The sequence below is a fragment of the Anolis sagrei genome, chromosome 1 (genome assembly GCF_037176765.1).
Source record: "Anolis sagrei isolate rAnoSag1 chromosome 1, rAnoSag1.mat, whole genome shotgun sequence".
Taxonomy (NCBI): Eukaryota; Metazoa; Chordata; class Lepidosauria; order Squamata; family Dactyloidae; genus Anolis; species Anolis sagrei.
The window spans coordinates 119,215,544-119,239,240 of NC_090021.1; the positions used below are offsets into that span (position 1 = coordinate 119,215,544).

At 39.0% G+C, this 23,697-nt stretch overlaps 1 protein-coding gene across 2 annotated transcripts in view; it reads right to left on the reverse strand.

Moving 5' to 3' along the window:
- TRAPPC12 (trafficking protein particle complex subunit 12) overlaps positions 1 to 23,697 on the reverse strand; it is a 58,012-nt gene that overhangs the window by 18,264 nt on the left and 16,051 nt on the right. For both annotated transcript variants that reach the window (XM_060752754.2, XM_060752753.2), the window contains exons 5-7: positions 19,361 to 19,499; positions 13,315 to 13,427; positions 5,924 to 5,996 (exon numbers count right to left, since the gene is read on the reverse strand). In XM_060752754.2, coding sequence (XP_060608737.2) covers positions 5,924 to 5,996; positions 13,315 to 13,427; positions 19,361 to 19,499 — 325 coding nt within the window. The remainder of the gene's footprint in view (positions 1 to 5,923; positions 5,997 to 13,314; positions 13,428 to 19,360; positions 19,500 to 23,697) is intronic.

A 23,697-nucleotide genomic window follows, 5' to 3' on the forward strand; every position in this document is an offset into this window, starting at 1 on the left:
AAGAAGCAAAACTACTGCACTTAGAAGCTTCTATGAGTGGTGTTGAAAACATTGCCCTAATTCAACCCTTCTAAGCTGAAAATCTTGCTGAAAGCCTAGAATTCAAACCAGAAGTGACTTCTAGTTGTTATTCTGTCTGATTTGGGGTTGGAAATCACTCACTACAGGAGTCACAGAATTTAACCTTGATCCCAATGCAGTTGCCCATCCTAGTATAACTGAATTGTTAACAACAGTCAGGAAAAGTCCTCCACTTTTCTTTTATGACACAATATTTTCTTCCCAATGACTACACACATTTGCCTCATGGTTTGTTTTTCTAATAACTGCATTGAGAACAAGCAGAGAATTATTTATTTAGAACAATTCAAAAATATGCCTTGATATTCCTTTAATGTCATGTAGTGCCTTTAAAGTAAGTGTTTCTGTGTGTATGTGGTATGATTAAAAATAAAATAATAAATATATCTTTGTTCCTAGCCCAAAGAACACCCTCCTCCCATAAAAACTGTAGCCAATGTGATCGCCAAAGTAACAGATCCTTGGGTTGCTGTGAGTTTTCTGGGCTTTATGGCCATGTTCCAGAAGCGTTTGCTCCTGACGTTTCACCCACATCTATGGCAGGCATCCTCAGAGGTTGTGAGGTCAATCTCACAACCTCTGAGGACGCCTGCCATAGATATGGGTGAAACATCAGGAGAGAATGCTTCTGGAACATGGCCATGCATCCCGGAAAACTCACAGCAATCCAGTGATTCCAGCCATGAAAGCATCCGACAACACATTATCTGATTCTTCTACAAATTGCAGAAAGCTGACTGAGATTTCTCAAAACCTTTCAACCATTCCTAGATGCCACTGGAAATTATGTCAGGAAAACCTGTTTTCCTGACATAATTTCCAGTGGCATCTAGGAATAGTTGAAAGGTTTTGAGAAATCTCAGTCAGCTTTCTGCAATTTTTAGAGATAAAAGTCAGCAAGAACCATTGTGATAATTCAAGAACTAATCCCCACTTAATAAATCAATGCAATAATAACAAATAAACCAACAGAGAATATGCTCTTTTCTCATTACAATAGCTGCCATGTTACGTAACAACTATTGGTACTATTAGTATTATTTAGAGTTCTTCATTTAAGCCCTCGGTGGCACAGTGCGAAGCCTCCCACAAAGATAATAAAACATCAAATCATCCAGGCGTCCCCTGGGCAACGTCCTTGCAGACGGCCAATTCTCTCACACCAGAAGTGACTTGCAGATTCTCAAGTCTCTCCTGACACACACACACACACACACACAAAATTAAGCGTTTTTTTCTTTCTGCATTTGTTTCAAGCAATCGTTTCTTTGCTTCTCTGTGAGTTATATGTTGTGGAGCAGCTGCAGGACTTGATGTCTTCCAAGGAGAAGTGCGGGGAAAAAACAGAAAAGGAAAATGCTGCCAAGAAAATGGTGCAATGCTAAATCTCTTTCCTCCCACTGAACAAATGGAGAATGAGATCCCCTGCCCTGCTCTTAAGGGGAGGCAGAGCAACAAGCTGGTTTGTGCAACACCTACTCAGACCAGCAGTAGGGAAATTATACTGCAGATTTAATCTCATAAAGAATTGAAGCTGTTCCCAGTCACAGTTCACAAGCCATACGAGTGTGGATATAGAGATAGAAAGATAAATAACGAAAGAGAGAGAAGTACTGAAGCTGTTTCCAATCTTAGTTCACGAGGAAAATGTGTGCGTGTGTGCCTGTGCGTGTAAATAAATAAAAGCTTCCCCTCAGCTGGAGTTCATACACAAACATATACAGAAAAATCCCTGCAGCTCCACACATACATACCAAAGCCCCTTGTAGGGGAGCCGATCTGATTGACCTACTCTGGAAAAGATGCCAACAGTCCCTACAAGTGTCCTCAGGGCGGCATTAAGCAGACAGGCAGCTGTAATGTTGCTGCACTCCAAGCGCATAATAACCTCTTGCAGATGCTCAATCTCTCCCCCTTTCCCTCCTCCTCCATCACCACCACAAATATTCTGCTGGCTGCCTCCTGAAGCTAAGCTCTGGAAAGCAGCTGCAGTGACAGAAAGCACAGGCAGACACAAACAACAGGGCTGCCTGGTGGGGGGAAGGCAAGAGAGCAAGATGGGGTGACCAGGAGACAGCAAATGTCTTAAAAGGCAATAGTGAGACTTAAAATCTTTTTAAAAAACCAACCCAAATTCCTAGGAGTCGGTTCCCTGATAGTTAACATCCACCACACTGGAGTAACATTAGAAGGCTAAGTTCTGTGTGAGTGAGATTTTAGGATTTATGTATTTAGCATTCTAATGCTCTAAAGAAGAGCATGCCACATCCATCATATGCTAAGCATATGCTTTATTAGGCTGGCTGTTCTATCTCAGTCCTGGATCTAGATGCCCCCAACACCTCACTTTGCGTGCATCTACACTGTAGAATGAATGCAATTTGACACCACTTCAACCGCCATGGCTCAATGCTATTCACTCACAGGAGTTGTAGTTTTACTAGGTCCTTATACCCTTCTCTGCCAAATAGTTTTGGCGCCTCACCAAACTACAAATCCAAGGATTCCATAGGATTGAGCTATGGAAGTTAAAGTGGTGTTAAACTGCGTTAATTCTATTGTGTAGCTGTACCCTCTGAAAAGGATGGTTCCTATCTTCATCTACTTTCTATTGTCCCTCACTGGCTAAGCTTGGAGATGTTTGCATGCACGCTGTATTTCAAGAACACTGGCACACCAAATAGTGAGGAAACGAAGAACTGGGAAGGGAAAAAGTGGGCACATAGATTTGAGATGGTTGCCATTTGAAGCAAGGTAGCATGTGGCGCACCAGTGTCACAAAATGGCAGCTATCTTGTTTAGAATTTTATCTACATATTGCATTTCCCCCAATACGGCACTATTGCCTAGCAGCAAGCCTTCCACAATCCCTAGCCAAAGTGCAAGAAAATGTATCCTGTGTCCTGTAGGGAAGACTGTGTAGGAGACAAAAAGCAGGAATGGTGACACGCAAGGCAGAAACTGTCCTGCTTTCAGGTCTTTGGGTTGCCACATTGATTGGTTAGCCAGGTATTGACTGGTTAGCCAGGTATTATTATTATTATTATTTACTTTATTTATACCCCGCTAACATCTCCCAAAGGACTCGATGCGGCTTACAAAGGCCAAGGCCACAACAAAACAACAGCATAAAAAATACAACAGTAAAACTCATAAAGCAAATAATAAAACATCAAGCAAAACAATAAAACACTAAAAACATGACACTATGACGCATTTAAAACCTAAGGCAGGGCCAAATGTAATGGACAAAATTTAAAAAGTGCTGGACATGACAGTTGAAACGTAGAGGTTTTTGGAGGTAGGTGCAATGTGCAAACAATCCTAAATAAAAATATGGAACGCTTCACGAATTTGCGTGTCATTTTACCTCATTTCCTTCATGGGCCAGGATTTAGCACTGCAGATTAACTGCCAGCTGCAGTAAATCTTGCCAATCAAAACATTGACAATTTGAAGGCTGGATGAGCTACTGGCCTTTAGCCTAGCTTCTGCCTACCTAGCAGTTCAAAAACAAATGTGAATGTCTCAATAGGCATTGAAGCTGTTCCCAGTCACAGTTCACAAGCCATACGAGTGTGGATATAGAGATAGAAAGATAAATAACGAAAGAGAGAGAAGTACTGAAGCTGTTTCCAATCTTAGTTCATGAGGCAAATGTCTGCGTTTGTGCCTGTGCGTGTAAATAAATAAAAGCTTTAAAGTGGGGAGATATTTAAGGCACGCATAAGGAAATGCCAGAAAAATTCCAGCAATTCAATCAAGGGGGAAGTTTACAAACAAAGCTCTTCAGCAGGGAAAGTAGAGCGACAGCACCACCCCACGACCAGAACAGAGCACAAGCCTCCAAGATGCCAAAGATGGGAAAGCCTATATATACCTCTATCTATGTACAGTTGTCTTTCTTGCCAGTGTATAGTGACACTGAATGTTTGCCGTATATGTGTTCTGTGATCCGCCCTGAGTCCCCTTCAGGGTGAGAAGGGTCGAATATAAATACTGCAAATAAATAAATGTCCATTTCCACACTCAGCTGGCCCAGAAGCATTTTACCTCTGAAATCTCACAGAATGGGATGCTGCTGATCTCACATTTCCCCATTACCGACCTCTAGTGCTGCTGTGGCACCACTAAACACGGGAAATAAAACGAATACTATGGTTCCACAAAGCATTTGTGATTGAATTCTATTCCTCTTAACAATCCCATTATACCTAATTTTGTGGGCAAGTTCCCAAACGCATTTTACGATAAAGGTGAAATTCCATACACATTCAGCAAGCACGATGCCAACGGTCTCTTTTAGATCAATAGGACTAACTCCTGGTTGAAGGACCACTTGCTTTTTCTACCCATCCCTCCTTTCCCATAAGTAATAATAGAACTGGCCAACATACATTTTCTTGCCCGGAATGTTAGCCCTGTTTCTGGGTACATTTGACCTACTGATTCCAAAAATGGCATTGTTTTCCGCCTATCCATACTAGTCCATGCAATAAAGGACATATACCATAAACCATTCACCATCTGCTTGCCCACAGAAATCATGAATACCATATCTAAGAGATTAGAGCTGATGCAGTCTATGCAATGCAGTTTTCCTTATGGGAATGGAAGGTTGAGTAGAGAAAGCAAGTGGTCCTTCAACTAGGGGAAATCTATTGGATAACCTTAGACATGGGGCACAAAACTGTTTCTACACAAGGATTTCCAAATGAACATGTCAAACTGCATTTTGCAGTGTCTTGACCGAAGAGGACCTCTGACATCATGAAACTCTTCAAAAGGTAAGCTTAGTGTTCAGTACAACAGAAATGCACTGAACACTTCAAAAATGCTGAGGATCTTCAAAAATCTCCAAAAATGCCGAGGAAGAAAAATAAAGATGCACCACCTTCTCTGAAAGTGATTCAAAAGAGAACCGAAACAATGTACCAACACATTTATAGACAAATGAGAGGCTGTTGTAGGTTTTTTGGGTTATATGGCCATGTTCTAGAAGCATTCTCTCCTGACGTTTTGTCTGCATCTATGGCAAGCATCCTCAGAGGTTGTGAGGTTTCACAACCTCTGAAGATGCTTCCCATAGATGCAGGCGAAACATGAGAGAATGTTTCTAGAACATGGCCATATAGCCCGAAAAACCTACAACAACCCAGTGATTCCAGCCATGAAAGCCTTCGACAATAAAATGAGAGGTTATTTTTGCACAGGTGTTTGCAAAGCTGCAAATGGAACAAAACATACATTTAGTGCAGTTACATTGCAAAAGACGCAAGTTCCAAAGTACCTTCCATCATGCCCTCAGTTACGTTTCGAATGCCCATAGGGGAAAAGTGACAAAGTAAAAATGCTGCAAAATATGCAATCAGAATATGGAAACAAAGATTCTTCAAACAAAAGATCTAAGAAGCAATGACACTTCAAAGGGCAAGCCTGGATCTAAACAGGAAGGCTCAAGTGTCAGGGAGAGAGACAGATGGAGACAATGAGCCGAGTTTGAAGACTGAGTGCTTTTTCGGTGTCTCTTCAGTGCCTCAGAATCACACTGCTATAATCATAAATCTGTCATTCTAAAATGGCAGCCATTTTCTTTTTTTAAAGCTGAAGTGGAAATCTGATTTAATGTATCGCTGTGATCAAAATAAAAGGCAAATCTGTGAAATGAATTCCAGCAATCAAAGGACAAGGTGCATCACTTTAAAGGCTGAGCAGGCTGTATAAATGACAATACCACTGTTTTAACAGCTTCAGAGCAATCTTGTGAGAACTTCTGACAGTTACCTGAGCAGGTGATAAAAATGCATGGTCTGTGGAAAAGAAGGCTTCAGGGGATACCTACCTTGTCTGTTCTCCTGGGTAATGTTAGTCATGCTTCCATCTTCCGCTAAACCACGTTCCAGGTTGTCTAATATCTGCAGCGAATGTTTTGAAACAGTTTTCGTCAATTTTAATACAATTTTGAAGCAGAAACATGTGTGTTAAACCTAAGCCCACCACAAATGGTTCTTGCTGTAAACAGATATTCAAGCAGTATTCTTTCTAAAAATGACCATTAATCTTTTTATCTGGAAATCCTATCAAGGGAGGCTAGGCTGGTACCCTGGTTTTTCACTGAGACAAAGCCTTTAAAAATCGAGACAGATTTTTGATGATCAAGCACCTGCTAAAAAGTTATGCTTATTTTTGAATTGTTTTTCAATCAAACTCTTAATTTAATTCTATTTCATAAGCTTTGTTTATTTTTAAATGTATTATTCTTTTATTGATATGCACCTTGTGTTCAAGCCTTTCAAAGAATGGGGCATAAATACAATTTATTGTAGGTTGGAGGTTGATGGAACTGTACAGAACACATCCTGAGAGTTAAAATGCGTGATATATGTGTCACAGTCATTAAGCATGGTAGATGAACCTCTAGCATGAGGGTCTTAATCAGTGGTTCTCAACCTGTGGGTCCCCAGATGTTTTGGCCTTCAACTCCCAGAAATCCTAACAGCTGCTAAACTGGTTGGGATTTCTGGGAGTTGTAGGCCAAAACACCCACCGGTTGAGAACCACTGGTCTAAATAATCTAGTCCTAACCTGGCCCACCGAGAATCCACCGAGAATCCAGAAATAGCTTGCAGAGGGATTGTGTGATGACTTTTGGCACCCCAAACCCCTCTCTCTTACGCACAGGAAACTCTTGCTTACTTTCCCAATTGGGAAGGCAAGCAGTACAGAGGAGAATCCTAATGGTCACAAACCACATTTCTTCCTAGACCATGTTAGCATTCCAAATTGGGAACATAAACTTGGGGGTGGGGGTTGAGAGGTAGTCTTTTCCTCCAATCAGTTAACAGGGACAACAGTGGGAGTTCTCCCACACCCTTCCACTGCTTGCAATCACCATTACGATTGGGATGGGGATGCCCCAGAACAACAGGATAGAAGTTATTAGGAGGAGCAGGAGTTGATATTGGGGTGGAGAAGTGGGACTAGGCAACACTAGGAGGGAACAACCCCTCCCACCCAGCCGCAATAACACTTAACACAGAGATTCCAGACTGTGAGTTGTGACACATTAGTCTGACACCTAGGACAGTTCCCATTTTCTGGTATGTGGTAGTAAAGGCAAACTCAAGGAAGTCTGTTCAACTTCCATCAAGCTAAGGCTCAGATGCAGATGGAAGGCCCTCCCTTCTATTTCAACTGCAACTGTTCTGGCCTGGGAAAGAGAGAACAAGGAGCAGCATCTGCTGGACTTAATCCTCTCCACCATTGCCATTCCCCTTTCCTAGCCTGTTGTTATGTCTTGTAAAGCTGAGGGTAGGAAACTGTCAAATTAACAATTTGCAAACTGCTCTGAGATCCTTTGTGGTGGGAGAGTAGGGCATAAATATTCAAAATAAATAATGTGATTTACTAGGCCAAATGCTGTACATCTGTGACAAAAAGCTAGCAGAAGTTTGATGTGCTTATGAGCTGCTCTGGATTTTATTTTAAAAGGTTATAACGTATCTTGTAAGGTACATTTTCTAATGAGCTAGATTCAGTTTTGTGGGTCATAACTACACAGATTTGTGCCGAAGAGCTATATTCGAATCAGAGAAATACAGAACCATTATCACCTCCATGGTTATTGCTCCAGCCTCCTGGCTGTGAACACAGATTGTAGGTAAATTGGCACCATTTCATGGTGAGTGAGACAAATCTCAGTGATACATGTCTTGCCATTGTGGGAGAAAGCCTTGCCACATTGCAATGTTCAACAAAAAGCATAAAAATTATGGAAAGGTCTACAGACACCTTTCCATAATGTTAATGTTCAGAAAGAAAAGTGGAAATAAACTTTAAAGGTCAAGTTCTGAACTAAATAAGCCTTTCACGAATACACGGGGCTGTTGTTTTAAAGCACACCAGAGCATAATATTTTCACACCTTAATATTTGCCCAAACATTTCATTCCTATAAGAGTTTGGCCGATGCAAATGAATGACCTAGTTGTAATGAAGCTCACGGGGGAGTACAGCACAAAGGAAGAGGACATGCTTTGAATACAAAGGATCCCTAACATCTTCACTAAAAAGGTCCTCAGGCAGCTTGGCCAGAAAAGGCACGTGCCTGCCATCTCGGGAAATCTGCTATCATTTGGAGGACAGAAGTCAGATGGACCAACAACCTGACTCAGTAGTGTATAAAGCAGGCCATATAAGGTTGTCAACTAATTAAAGAAATCTTAGCTAAGTGATCACATTAATTGTTTAATCAATCAAAATGAACCCAGATTTCCTTATGAAGAATAAAACAATGGTTTTAACCAGGACTCCCCAAACTAAGACCCGATCCAAGATCCAAGGTCATTTACCTGCCCCTTGCTCAAGGTGCACCAAAGTTTTGAAAGCATATAACAACAACAATAATCCTATCTCATCAGCCAAAAGCAGCCCCACACTTCCCATTGAAATACTAAGTTTATATTTGTTAAAATTGTTATTCATTTTAATTATTGTATTGTTTTTATGTGTCTTTTGCACTACAAATAAGATATGTGCAGTGTGCATAGGAATTCATGTTTTTTTCCCCAAATTATAATTCAGCCCTCCAATAGTTTGAGGGACTGTGACCTGGTCCTATATTTAAAAAGTTTGAGGACCCCTGATTTTAACTATCAAATATCTCCACACCATGTTGTTGTTTATTTTTTCAGTCATTTTTTACTCTTCATGACCTCATGGACGAGCCCACACCAGAGCTCCCTGTCAGCCATGGCCACTCCCATCTCCTTCAAGGTCAATCCAGTCACTTCAAGGATACCATCCATCCATCTTGCCCTTGGTCGGCCCCTCTTCCCTTTTCTTCCATTTTCCCCAGCATCACTATCTTCTCCAAGCTTTCCTGTCTTCTCATTATGTGGCCAAAGAACTTCCTTTTTGCTTCTAATATCCTTCCCTCCAGTGAGGAGTCGGTTATTTTCTCCTGGAGTATGGTGGTCCGAAGCATTCTCAGAATTTTCCTCCAACACCACAGTTTAAAACTATCTTCACTCAGCCTTCCTTATGGTCCAGCTCTCGCATCCATAGGTTACTACAGGGAATACCATTGCTTTAGCTATGCGGATCTTTGCTGCCAGTGTGATGTCTCTATTCTTAATTATTTTATTGAGATTGGTCATTGCTCTCCTCTCAAGAAGTAAACATCTTCTGATGTCATGCCTGCAGTCTGCTTCTGCAATAATCTTCATGCCTAGAAATATAAAGCCTGTCACTGCCTCCATGTTTTCTCCCTCTGTTTGCTGGTTATCAATCAGTCTGGTTGCCACAATCTTGAGGAGTTTTTTATGTTTAACTGCAGCCAGATTCTGCACTTTCTTCTTTAACCTTAGTTATAAGGCTCCTCAGTTCCTCCTCACTTTCAGCCATCTCCACACCATACTTTTTGATTATATATTTGAGTCCCCGGAGTGATCATTTTTGGAGGGCCATTGCACCTCCTCTACCATCACAAGAGGGAATACTTCTTCAAAGACTGGGATTGCCCTCCTCAATTTGTTTTTAAAGCACCTTATTCAAAATTATAATTAAATATTAAAATGTGTTGCCTTGTTAGCCAGGACATTTATTTATTTGCCACTTAATTAGCTGACTGAACACAGAAACTCTAACTGAAATACTTATATGATGGGCAGCTGTGAGGGATTCCATTTTGACAGTAAAATCTCAAAAGGTTAAGTTGATGGTTTCCTGTAGAAAGGAAGAGTATGAATGTGGATCCTTTATCTACCCAAAACAAGAGGGACAATTGGATGGAAGATCAGAATCTACCGGCTGACCTCAGGATGATTATTAGGAGATCAGAAAGGCTTTCTGACTGTCAGTAGTTCAACATTAGGAAATATAAATAAATGTGTACAAAATCTCTGCTATGGCTGGTCTTGTGTTCCAAGGATTTATACCCAAGACATCTGTTTTCATTAATTTTTACTGCATCTTTTTGGAGCTCTACTGCACAATTTAGTACCATGTTAGAATCCTAGTTATGTTACTGATCTACAAATCAGCTGCAAATTGATTTAAATATCCCACCCCAATTTACATCTCTTGATTTACAAAAAACAATCAACTTTATTCCCTTAACCTCCTTTTTCTATCTAGTTCTTCCTCCTTGCCTGGTTCTATTTTGCATTTTGCATCTGATTCTGGTTATGAACTTGAAGTTTCAGTAAAAAAAACCAAGGAGATTGCACAAGGTTGAAATCTGTCTATGACTGCTGATTTAAAAACTAGTCAGGCCAGTAGTGGAGGTGAAGACTACTCTTTTGTAAACAGCAAATCTCCAAAAATAATCACTGGAGGTTTAGGAGAGCCGGAATAAATGTGCAGTTTCCCTTTATCATTCTTCCCTTCAACAACCAATATATAGCCAACTGAATGCCTGCTAGACTGTTCCCTTTACCAATAACAATCTTTAAGTGGTCCCAGCTAGATTTTTGAAGCAAGATTTCAACAGAAACAAATGGGGGGAAATAAATTAATATCCACACTGTAACTTTTGTTTGCCTGAAGACAAACCCCTACCAGGCTGGCTCGCCAGGACAAAAGTATATTGATTTATCTAAGGAAGGCCAGCAGTCCAAAAGAAAAACAAAACCAGAAGATGAAAATTCTTAAGAAAAAGCAAGGAGCTCTACAGGGACTCCTGAAGAGAGGAATATGCAATTCTGATTTTCCTAGGAGGTTTGTTCTGGTAATGCCTATAGGCTACATATTTACTCCAGTGAAAGGCTACACAGTTTTAAAATCCTCCTAGAAACAGAAGCACAGCACTGTATTTCATGCAATAAAAATGAATGCTATGAAAACTTTCAAAAAAACAACAACACTGAGAATACATTAAATACTATAATAATATATGCACGGATTTAAAATATAAAAAGCTTCTTTCAAACAATGGAAGTCTTGCCCAAACAGAAGGAAGCTCAAGTTGATAAGGCAAATGAAAAAAGAATTTGAAGAGAATATTGCTAAAAGCATTAAAGACATGTTTATTTTTGCTTTTGAAGACATCAGAAGCAGAAAACTGGCTAAGCATACAGTTGGACTGTTAGACATCAATGGAGTGAAGGCAGTGGTAAAAGAAAAGAAGGAGACTGCAGAGAAACTGAATGAACTATTTTGTGCATAACTTTCTTAGATGCAGGATACATTATTCTGCATTAATGTATTTATTTTCAGGGAAAGTTCCTGAAGAATCAAGTTAAATTAAGGTGATAAGAGATGAGATTTTGGAACTCACAGAAGCTAAAAGCCCAGAAGGTATCTATCCAAGAATTCTTAAATATGAAACTTCAGATTTTACGAAAAAAACCTCATCTTGCGTCATTACTCTTGTCACTTCTAAAGAGGACTGGATAGTAGCTAATGTCGTATCACTTCAAAAAAAGGGAAACCCATAAGACAACAATAAAATTATACATGAGTTAGCTTAGTGTTTGCGTTAAGCAAACAAACAGAATTTTTTTTTATTAAAGAACAAATCTTATTAAAGAAGAATCAGCAGAGCTTCTTTAGATATAAGTGTTGCCTTGCTAATAAGTTGTTGGAGGTTTTTTTCATGTATCAGGACAATGGGGTGGTCCAGTAATCATTGCATAGTTGGACTTTGAAGATACTTTTGACAAAGACCTTCATCAGAGTTTTCAAAGTTAATTCAGTAATAATGATGCAAGAACACTGTGTATACTCAAGGAGCCTATGATGAGCTCCAAAGAGACAAATGGCTGACAAAATGGCATGTGAATTTAAGGACAGAAAAAGACACATTGAAACAAAAACAAATAAGGAGGAGCTGGTGGTGGGGAAAGAGACAAACTGGGATGTGCCTCTCATTTGGGCTGCTTCCCCTCCTTTTGCTTCAGGCTACCTTTCCTGCTCTGCCTTATCCAGGTTGGAGCAGGAGGGTGGGGAATGGCCTTTGGCAGCAAAATAATCATGTGGGTTGTACTTTGGTGAGACACCAGTGTTTTGTGTCAGAGAAGGCTAGAAACCTTATAAAATGACAACCTCAATAAGTGGCAGCCATGGAAATGGTGAGAGTGGCAGCCTCTTTGGGCCACCTGAAATCCTTTCCCAACCTTTTTTGACCAGAGACCACTTTGACCAGGGTCCATTCTCCGATAAATTGGTTTTTGGTAAACTTTACATTCAGTTTAGTTATTTGGGGTGCTGATTCAGAAAATTGCACTGGATAGATCACATCGCCACTAATTTCTGATACAGAACACATGCCATCTAGTAGTCGCCATCTGCTTGCCCAGAGAACACCATATTTAATAATCCAGAGCTGATGTGGCCTATCCAATTTTCTGAATCAGCACCCCAAATAACCCCAGGAACAGGCCTAAAAATGAAGACATCAAGGCGCCCCTGCTTCCAGGCACCACATGGAACAGCTCCTCTCAGGGGGAGGGAGGAGGAGAAGAAGCAGCAGTCAGGAGGCTTGTTGTCACACCTTTTGTGGGTAGTCAGCGTCTCCCTTCCCAACATCTCCATTGCCTCGGCACTATAAGAGGGTTTCGCGAGACCAGTCGCTCTAGTAGCAACGGTGTAGTAACGGTGACCATATTTTAATTCTTGGAGACCACTGGTGGGCCAAAGACCACAGCTTGGGAAAGACTGCTTTAGAGGGTGGCATGTGGCCCGCTGGCTGTATGTGTGCGAGTCTAAAATAAACCTATCTTCACAAATATAAGAAACTCATATAGCTTGAACTAGCAGTGACTAACTTGAAAGGCAGTGTTAAGAGTTGTCATGAAGAACTGAGTGAACTAACAGCTTAGTTTTCGTGTCTGTGAAAAAGGCAAATTCTATAGACTGATTATGAGAAAACACATAAAATAAAATTGCTCATGTTGATCTTGGTTTCATGTTATTGTCCTAACTCCATAACTGCTTCACTAATGTTGAAGATATTTTTGCCATTTAAGAGTACTTTTGAGGTTAGGATCTCCGGTAAAAATAGACATTCACCACTTAATAGGTTTTCACTGAAAGAGGATTCAGTGTAACAATATGAGAGGAAAACACCCTTCTTTTAAAGATACATTTCTCTCTATTGAGCATTATTATATCATATCTACACATACTGGACGCTTAAAGATTGCTTACATTTTTTTCTAGCTATTCTATGTACTGTCAGCAAAGTCTACAGATGCTGAAATTCTGAGTTGACAATCTAGAGGTTTATTTTTACCTTTGTGCAGATTGTTTTCATACTGTGCAGTCTATCGAGTGACTCCTGAGGATTTCCTAGATACTGCTGAAGTTCAGCATGCAAAATTCTCATGGAAAAAGGAACCATGGAACCTGTAATGGTAATACAAAACTTCTGGATTATTATTGCTGTTGCAGTGAACAGTAGGATTGAGCCATAACTAGCAGAGAGTGTCTACAAGGTAAGAGTACTTAATTTGAAAAGTCAAATTAAGCACAAGAACTGACATATGCTTTAGTAGAAAAATAAACTACACATTTTTCGACAGCTCTTTCTTACAGCGTCTCATCCCTCTTTATCATCAGAGTTAATGAACTGTTGTGTAAGTTTTATTGCATCTACTGCTCTTTTGGACTTCTGTTATTACATTGCAGTATGGGTGTTTTTATTGTTTTAATTATATTTCCACAATTGGGGAAAAAGAGCTCCATGTGCACTGCTGCAAAACGAAACAGAACTTAAACTTTTCTATTGTGCTCTCACAGCTGCCCATTTGCTCCATTTCCTGCCACTTGTGGTTTTGGCTCCCAAACACAACTATATTGCTGCAGTTCGCACTCTACTCCTTTTCAGCTTTTTACTCAAACCACATAGATAGATATTTATCATGGCACAAAAAATGATTTTACTAAGCCCGAGATTGTTTATTAAACAAAATTAATGATCCTATGTGCTACTGCATGGAAGGAAAGCTCTTTAGTACAGAGTATTGTGTGCAGTGGAAATCCATAACCTCATCGCATCATGTAGCACTAGTCCAAACGCCAAAGTTTTATTTTGGACTGGTGAATAAAATTGGCATCCAACCTGAACTGAAGCCATTTTCTTTAGTCTAAATCCAACTGTTAGACAAACATTTTGCATGACTTATTGTGAAGCTCACAAGTGCTCTCACCTTGGCTCTGTAAAGCATGATGTTCTTCTTTAGCACTCATCAGTTACTAACAAGGTGAAATGACCTCAAAGATGTTTTAATAAACAGTTATGTTTCTTGTAATTTTGCTAAAGGAGAAGTGGAAATCACATGGCCCTTCAAGAAACTGCTGAACTATAACTACAAGCTTTCCTCACCACATGTTATGTTGATTTGCCATTTTGGGAATTCCACTAAAGCAAAACAGGGAAGTGCCTCACAAACACACAACACATTCAAATGTACTCTGTCAACTAGCCACAGAAAGAAAATTCTCCTTCGTGGTCTCTGTGAATCCACACATATGTAGTTTAATGCATGTGTGTGGATTTCACAGAAGACCACTCAAAGAAACACAGTAACAGGTAAGCAACCATACTTTATTTGGGGACATTTTTGTTTACCTTTTCTCTCTCCTTCATGTCACAATTGCTTTATAAAGCACAGTATGTACCAACATTTTAGAAACTTGTTATGCATATCTATTTAAAAGGTGACAAGGCTGGAAGACAGGAAAAACTATCTCTTCAAGCAGAAGAAATACATTCAAGACCTTGTGATTGTTAGACCATCATCAATAGAGTATATATAGGTTTATACATACTAAAAGATGGATAGCATCAGTCATTGATGTTTTAAAATAGGGCCCCATTTTTTTATCGTAGCAAATTTCTATCAGAATAAAGAAGATATCAGTGACTTAATGAATGTCACATTTTTCAAAAAACCTTTACTTTCTGATTTACTTTCTATGTCGAGTGTGTGGGCATTACAGAGCAAGTAACCCATGTACAATATGGGTGTGCTAGAGGGATGATGACAGGGACTGCAGGAAATGAGGCTGCATGAGAAGTTGCCCTTTCAAAAATCATCTCTTGACTTGTTTCACCAGGAGAAGAAACTTGCTTGCTATTCCAAAAATGAAATATTTTCAGTTATTGTCATATGTCCTAGTTTAAATTATATGAAAATTAAATTAGCAAGACTAAGAATCCCACATAATTTATCCAGAATGACTAATACAATTAGGACCTTGTTCCTATGACAGCTAAAAATAAAAATAAATCACCAGAAGCTTCATTATGTATTCAATCTTACTTTACAATCTTAAAATACATAACCAGCCTTTCATATCAATGCCCTTGTAGCAACATTAACTTAAACAATAAGAACACACAGATTCAGTGTGAAGAGGAGGTTATTTTCAGAATTAGTTGCCAGTGTTTGGCTGTCTTCAATTAAACTTAATAGTGCAAATCTGCTTATAAAAGATTATATTTACATTCTATGGAAATGTTCGAGTAGTTATTTTGGCACAATGCATGATTTATAAGTGTTCATTTCGAACCTTGCTCTGATTTTTGATATTAGTCCAGGATCTGTCTTGTTTTTGCAGAGAGGATAGACCTTTTTTTTTTTGTCTTCTTCTAGTTATACAGTCTATTTGACTTCTATATTGGCCATTAGATGATGTTTATATATATCTCAAGTTGCTTGAAGAATGTGTTTACAAGGAATAGATGTTGACCTTACAAAATTCAGTTAGTCACTCTCCTGCTTCATTTTGTGATCCTGTCAATTTGCCCTATAATTTTGATTATTGTCTGCTTTTCCATTTCAATCTCCTATGATTAACAACAAACCCAGTTTTGGTTTGTGACTAATTTCTTCCTGGAAATAGATCAGACACACAATTTTTATTTCAATTTCTTCTTTTTTTCTGCAGTTGGGAGCATAAAGAATTATGATTGTATTGAAGGGTTCTTCTTAAAATCCTATTGACAGGATTCTGACTTTGTATTATATCCTTTGACATCTACAACTTTCCTCACTATTAATGTTACCCCTAATGTCTTAGATTTTCATTTCCTGAGTAAAACACTGTGTAATTAGATGCCCCATTCCAGCCCACTTTAGCTTCCTCACTCCAAGTATTGCAATGTTTATTGTCTTCCGTGTCTTGTTTTACAATGCCTAGCTTCTCCCTATTCATGCTTCTCATATTCCAACCTTCTACCATATGTGCTGTATAGCTTTAGAATTTTCTTTCAGTTAGGATCATGTCAACAATTAAACGTCTTTTCAGCTTGAGTCCTGAAATATTATTAGCCATAGCATTCCTTGTTCTCTGCTTTCCCCCAGTAGATTGCTGAGTGCCTTCTGATATGGGTAATATCTTGTTTCATTTTGGACCGCCTCGTCGTAGGTAGAAGATCAATGATGGGACAATCATCATAGAAGTTAACCATGTCTCCTTCTGCCATTCTCAAAAAGATCATCCACCAACCCCACTACTGCTGTTTCCCAGTAGTTGTTTAGCACGCTCCCCAGCCTTCATTTTCTTGTGGAGTGAAGAATATTGAATTAGTGATTCTGTTCTTGTTAGAGCCAACTATCCATGTTTTGACTGAGTTATCCTATTTCTTGATTATTTTGGGTGGGATACTAAATGGGAGGGTTTGAAATAGATATAAAAATTAGGTAGTATCATCATTTTGAATGCCTTCAACTTAGTTGTAATGTCCCAATTCTATTTTTCCACTCATTGATTTGTTTACTTACCTTTTTCCATAATTGGTAATAGTTTATCTGAAGGATATTATTTTGGTTTTTAGGGATGTAAGCGTCTAGGTATTTTAAATTCTTTCCCTCCAGTTTTACCCCTAGCACTGCTTCCATCAGTATAGTTTCTTGCTTTACAGGACCATGCAACCTCAACACTGGGAAAATGTAGTGTCATAGTAAGCTTGAAGGTATATTCTGCATATAAATAGTTATTTCACTAAAACAAAGTAATGGATTAAGTTGTTTCACCTCCCCCTCAACTGGATTACTGAACCAGTCCAATGGCATTAGTGATTCTTAAGAACAAAGACTGCCATGAAGCCTGTTGGAAAACAATGGATTGTAAAACTTCACTTATTATCAAAATTAACATTTGTGCTCTGAAATTATTTTTGCAGAGTAGATTTCAAATAGCAGACATTTCTCAAAGGTGGACTACAGAGTTTGATGCAGAATGAACAAAATATATACAACAAAACAATGTAGAAGCTCTTGGTGGGATGCAGGGATAAGTTTAGGGTTCATATATTCACTTCATTCCATAGCAGACATAATATCACAGATAAGTGACACGAAAGGAAATACACTTTGGGTGTATATGCATGTATGTGCCAATCATATATAAAGTTCTGCATGTGCTGAGTTGAAATGGATGAAGAGTGGGAATTAAAATTCTCTACACACGTTGCCTTCAGGTTTTGAGGCATCAGTCTGCAGCCAATGAGATTCCCAAGAGACCAAAACTATGGATTATGCACAGCATGGCATGTAGGCAGAAGAAAGAGTACCAGCTTAACCCTAATTAACAGAACGAGCTGCCAGACAAAGAGTTTCAAGATGCACGTTGGAAGGAAAAGATGGAAAAAAGTGAAGTATTTGGAATATCAATCAAACTTAATAGTTAAATCAGGCAACTATGAGTGACAAAGAGGCAATATATAAAAAGGGAAAGTGACAAAATCATTTCTGGAGAATAATTTAATAGTTGCATAGAAAAAAATACTATCCCAAATGTTAAGAGACGTTCTTGGAAATTCATATCATTTCTAGACTGAAACTCATATGCTGCTTCAAAATGAAATGCATTGCACTTAATTCAATGAATATTTTGAATTGATCTAAATTACACACATGAATTAAATGAAATGTATTCTGTGCCACTTCCATAACCATTATTTATTTGTATCTCGACACATTTGATTGCAAAGTGCATTTTAATTGCCTAATTCATTTAACTATTGTGAATCAAAATGAGATAAATAAATCAAGGATTTTACAGTTATGCTGGTTACACCAAAAATGAAAAGAAAATTAGCAACCATCAGCATATTATCATGCTGCACAGTAGCTAAAATATATGTACGATGTATATTTATTTTATCATTGAAATTAGCAGCTTATCAACATAGATTCAGATTTCTTTTCCCAGCATTTTTCTTAAGGCAAATTTTCCAGGTATGCTTTTTCTGTCTTTCAGCCTGTCATTATAAGAGCCCTCAAACATGAACAAAGAAAATGTTATAGTGTTTCCCAAGCTCTGATCTAATAGATCTACTGTTTTCTGATACAGAAAAATTAGCGATATCTTGTCTCAACGTTGACCTGAATACAATTAGATCAGCGCCCTCCTTCTTGGCCTTCAGAAAGAAAGGAATGGTTGTGGGACCAAGCTTTTGGTTAGTAAGCAGTGAAAGAAATGAACAGGGATAATATGCAATTGACATTTTGAATGGCCTCGGATTATGGTTTTTGGATTATGTGATTTTAATGTTTATATTAATATGTTTTAATTCTATGTTTTAATGTCTAAATGTAGCTTATGTTTTATGGTTTAATATAGTTTAATAGTTTTAATTCATAGTTATATGTTATTGTTGATTTTATGTTTTGTTTTTTCACATGTATGTTTGGCATTACATTTTTGCCATGATTATGTTGGAAACCACTTTGAGTCCACCCAGGGGTGAGAAAAGCAGTATATAAACACAGTAAATAAATAAATTAAATACATTTCAATGTCTTAATTCGTCACTGTTAAGGAACCAAACCAACTCTCCCCCCCAAAACAAACAAACAAACAAACAAGCAAACAAACAAACTCATTCTTTCAGTGTATTTACGAATTATTATTATTTTTAACTTTTCCACTAGGGATCTCTTTTGGCCCAAGAGATTTTTACTTGATCCTGGTTAGAAAGATATATAAAATAGGTATAAAAACCCCTAAGATTTACTCATAACAAATCAGCCTTTGCTGAGGCTCGCTAAACAGGCTGATTTTCCTTTCTTTGTAGTACAATTGATGCATCTTATGTAGCGTCCATTGTCAACACTGCACAACTGATTCCTGCAAAACAGCCACTAGGTGACGTTCAGAAAACTTTTACTGTTGTCAGATTTTTCGAGACCCCAACGTTGAGCTAGGAGACCCCATTTGGGGTTGGGACCCACAATTCAAGAATCAGTGTTCTAGTGGCTCTTAGCTGTGGCTACATTATACCCATCATGATAAATTTAATAGTAAAAACATAAAACAAACCAGTTTACCTTTGCGTCCAGGATATACATTAGGGTAATATTCATAATATAGATCAGGCTGGTCTAGGTTTCCAAATGGTTCAAACTCCATTTCAGCGTTTTGGAAAAGACCCAGTTTCATCAGAAGAGCCAGTCTTACGAACCAAAGCTTAAGGGTAATAAAGGACAGCATTACATCACTTGTCGGCTTTTGCGCTATAAACAGCCTTACTAACCTCTTAAAATATGACAACTGGAAAGGTATATTCACAGAAATTCACATGAAACTAGTTTCAGTGTAACCATTTTTGTTGAAATGTGTAATAGAAATCCAACATTCCTTTGAAAAATGTTTACAACTTCAACTATTGTTGTATTGTATTTTATGCTCTTTATTTGTCAATATAACCATAATGGCTTGTTTTCAGGGTGCATGTACACTATGGAATTTATGCAGTTTGATATCACTTTAACTGTATTTATTTATTTACTTACTTACAGTATTTATATTTTGCCCTTCTCATCCTGAAGGGGACACATGGCAGATCACAGAACACATATTGGCAAACATTCAATGCTGATTATACAATGACAAGAAAGACAACAGATAGAGGTATTTATAGGCTTTTCCCGTTTTTTGGCATCCTTGGAGGTTGTGTTTGGTTCCGGCCCCAGGGGGTGCTGTTGTTCCATCTCTTTGCCAAACAGCTTTCTTTGTTTGTAAACTTCCTCCTTTTTCTGATAGAAAGGCCATGCCCAAAATACCTCCCCACTTTAATGTGGTTCCTATTTAACTACTCACATTTCTTTTCAAACTGCTAAGTTGGCAGAAGCTGGGCTAAAGGTCAGGCGCTCACCCTGGCCTGGGCTTCAAACTGTCAACCTTCTGGTTGCCAGAATTTATTGCACCTTGGTGATTAACTTGCTGTGCTAAAGTACTGGCTCAATGGTATGAATTCTGGGATTTATACTTTGGTGAGGCACCAGCACTTTGGCAGAGAAGTGTAGAAGTTCCTTGTAAAATGACAAATCCCACGATTCCATAGCACTGAGCAATGGTAGATTAAGTGGTGACAAACTGCATTCATTCTACAGTGTAGATGCACCTTAGTATTACATATAGCATTCTCAAGACTTATACAGTACTCTGTGTACTCTACAGAGCATGAAGAATTGGTTGCAAAAAACAAAACAAAACATTAGTGATCTACATTACAATGCTGGTTAGAACCTGGAAGTTACTTACTCTAAATAATGAGTTATATAGAATTCATTCCTTTTGTCAAAATTAAGAAGCAATTATATTAACAATATGTTAGTAACTAAGTGGGGGTTAGTGTCACTCTATTTGCAGTGTCACTTTATTTGACTTTAGGAGAGCTGATTTCCAAAAAATGAAGGAAACGCTGAGCAGCATCCCGTGGACACAGATACTAAAAGACAAGGGAGTTACGGATGGATGGGAATTTCTCAAGAGTGAAATACTCAAGGCGCAATTGCAAACCGTGCCAACAAAGAGAAAAAATAGGACAAGTGCAAAGAAGCCAGAATGGATGTCCAAAGAACTTCTAACTGTGCTAAGACACAAAAGAGACATGCACAAGAAGTGGAAAAAGGGAGAAATCACCAAAGAAGAATTCAAACAAATAGCCAACACCTGTAGGGAAAAGGTCCGCAAGGCTAAAGCACAAAACGAGCTCAGGCTTGCCAGGGACATTAAAAACAATAAAAGGGCTTCTATTCTTATGTCAGTAGAAAAAGGAAAAACAAGGAGGCGATAGGACCTCTTCGCGGAGAAGATGGGGCAATGATGACAGGGGATAGGGAAAAGGCAGAACTACTTAATGCCTTCTTTGCCTCGGTCTTCTCACAAAAAGAGAGTCTTCAACCTCAGCAAGATGGAGTGGATGAGGGATTGGAGGACATCCAACCCCAAATTGGGAAAGAAGTTGTCCAGGAATACCTGGCCGCTCTTAATGAGTTCAAGTCCCCAGGGCCAGATCAACTACACCCCAGAGTATTGAAGGAACTAGCGGAAGTCATTTCGGAACCATTGGCAACCATCTTTGAGAGTTCTTGGAGAACGGGAGAAGTTCCAGCAGATTGGAGGAGGGCCAATGTGGTCCCAATCTTCAAGAAAGGAAAAAAGGATGACCCAAACAACTACCGTCCGGTCAGCCTCACGTCGATACCGGGAAAGATTCTGGAAAAGATTGTTAAGGAAGCGGTCTGCAAACACTTAGAAACAAATGCAGTCATCGCTAATAGTCAACATGGATTTAGCAAAAACAAGTCATGCCAGACTAATCTGATCTCTTTCTTCGATAGAGCTACAAGCTGGGTAGATGCGGGGAATGCCGTGGATGTAGCGTACCTGGATTTCAGTAAGGCCTTCGACAAGGTCCCCCATGACCTTCTGGCAAGGAAGCTAGTCCAATGTGGGCTAGGCAAAACTACGGTGAGGTGGATCTGTAATTGGTTAAGTGGACGAACACAGAGAGTGCTCACTAATGCTTCCTCTTCATCTTGGAAAGAAGTGACAAGTGGAGTGCCGCAGGGTTCCGTCCTGGGCCCGGTCCTGTTCAACATCTTTATTAATGACTTAGATGAAGGGCTAGAAGGCATGATCATCAAGTTTGCAGACGACACCAAATTGGGAGGGATAGCCAATAGTCCAGAGGACAGGAGCAGAATTCAAAACGATCTTGACAGATTAGAGAGATGGGCCAAAACTAACAAAATGAAGTTCAACAGTGACAAATGCAAGATACTCCACTTTGGCAGAAAAAATGAAATGCAAAGATACAGAATGGGTGACGCTTGGCTCGAGAGCAGTACGTGTGAAAAAGATCTTGGAGTCCTCGTGGACAACAAGTTAAACATGAGCCAACAATGTGATGTGGCGGCAAAAAAAGCCAATGGGATTTTGGCCTGCATCAATAGGAGCATAGTGTCTAGATCTAAGGAAGTAATGCTACCCCTCTATTCTGCTTTGGTTAGACCACACCTGGAATATTGTGTCCAATTCTGGGCACCACAATTCAAGAGAGATATTGACAAGCTGGAATGTGTCCAGAGGAGGGCGACTAAAATGATCAAGGGTCTGGAGAACAAGCCCTATGAGGAACGGCTTAGGGAACTGGGCATGTTTAGCCTGAAGAAGAGAAGGCTGAGGGGAGATATGATAGCCATGTATAAATATGTGAGAGGAAGCCACAGGGAGGAGGGAGCAAGCTTGTTTTCTGCTTCCTTGGAGACTAGGACGCGGAACAATGGCTTCAAACTACAAGAGAGGAGATTCCATCTGAACATTAGGAAGAACTTCTTGACTGTGAGAGCCGTTCAGCAGTGGAACTCTCTGCCCCGGAGTGTGGTGGAGGCTCCTTCTTTGGAAGCTTTTAAGCAGAGGCTGGATGTCCATCTGTCAGGGGTGATTTGAATGCAATATTCCTGCTTCTTGGCAGGGGGTTGGACTGGATGGCCCATGAGGTCTCTTCCAACTCTTTGATTCTATGATTCTATGATTCTATGATTGATTTAAAACATTTATATTCCCCCCTTCTCACCTCGAAGGGGACTCAGGGTGGAGCACAACATGTATACAGCAAACATTCAATGCTGGTGCAAGAACAAACTATAAACACACACGAACACTAAAATCAGTTATCTTTAACTAATTTACTTTCATAGTTATGGAGTGTGGCTTCGCCAAAGAATTAAAAAGTTTGAATGAAAAATATCACATGGTTCAAGTGTTGGCTTGTACTGTTGTGTTCAGATTTTTAAAGGGCCACTAAAAGTAATTAGCTACTGTCAACTCAAAGCTATTTGATAATGCAATAATAACTAAATACAGCAAAAGATTTGAAACTATGACTACAGTATAACCTTTTGTAGCCTTGGTTTTATAATATTTTAAATCAAGAAATTGCAAATGCATTTCATGAAACATAATTTTGTACTGACTTTTTCTAAGCATGAGAAAATGTATACTCTTGCTAATGTCATATGTTTTTTTTAGGCTACAATAAGAGCAAGCAACATAGATGCTTTCTTAGGATCTTGTACATGTGTGTGTACTCTGACATTTGTACACCCTGTCACTTGTACTTTTTCGATGCTGGTCATTGACCGTAATAAATCTTGTTGTTGTTTCTTAGAATCAGTTAAGGTGTTTTTTAAATACCTTAAACTGTACACATGGTTCACTTCTGATACGATAAAGTGAAATTGACGAACCTCTGTTCTCATGAAGAACTTCAGATCTGTTTTGGGGGATAATTATTTTTCCAGCAATGCATTATGATGCATTTAAAAGTATCATAAATCGGAGACAGAAGTAAGAGGAGGTTGGAAACAAAACAAAC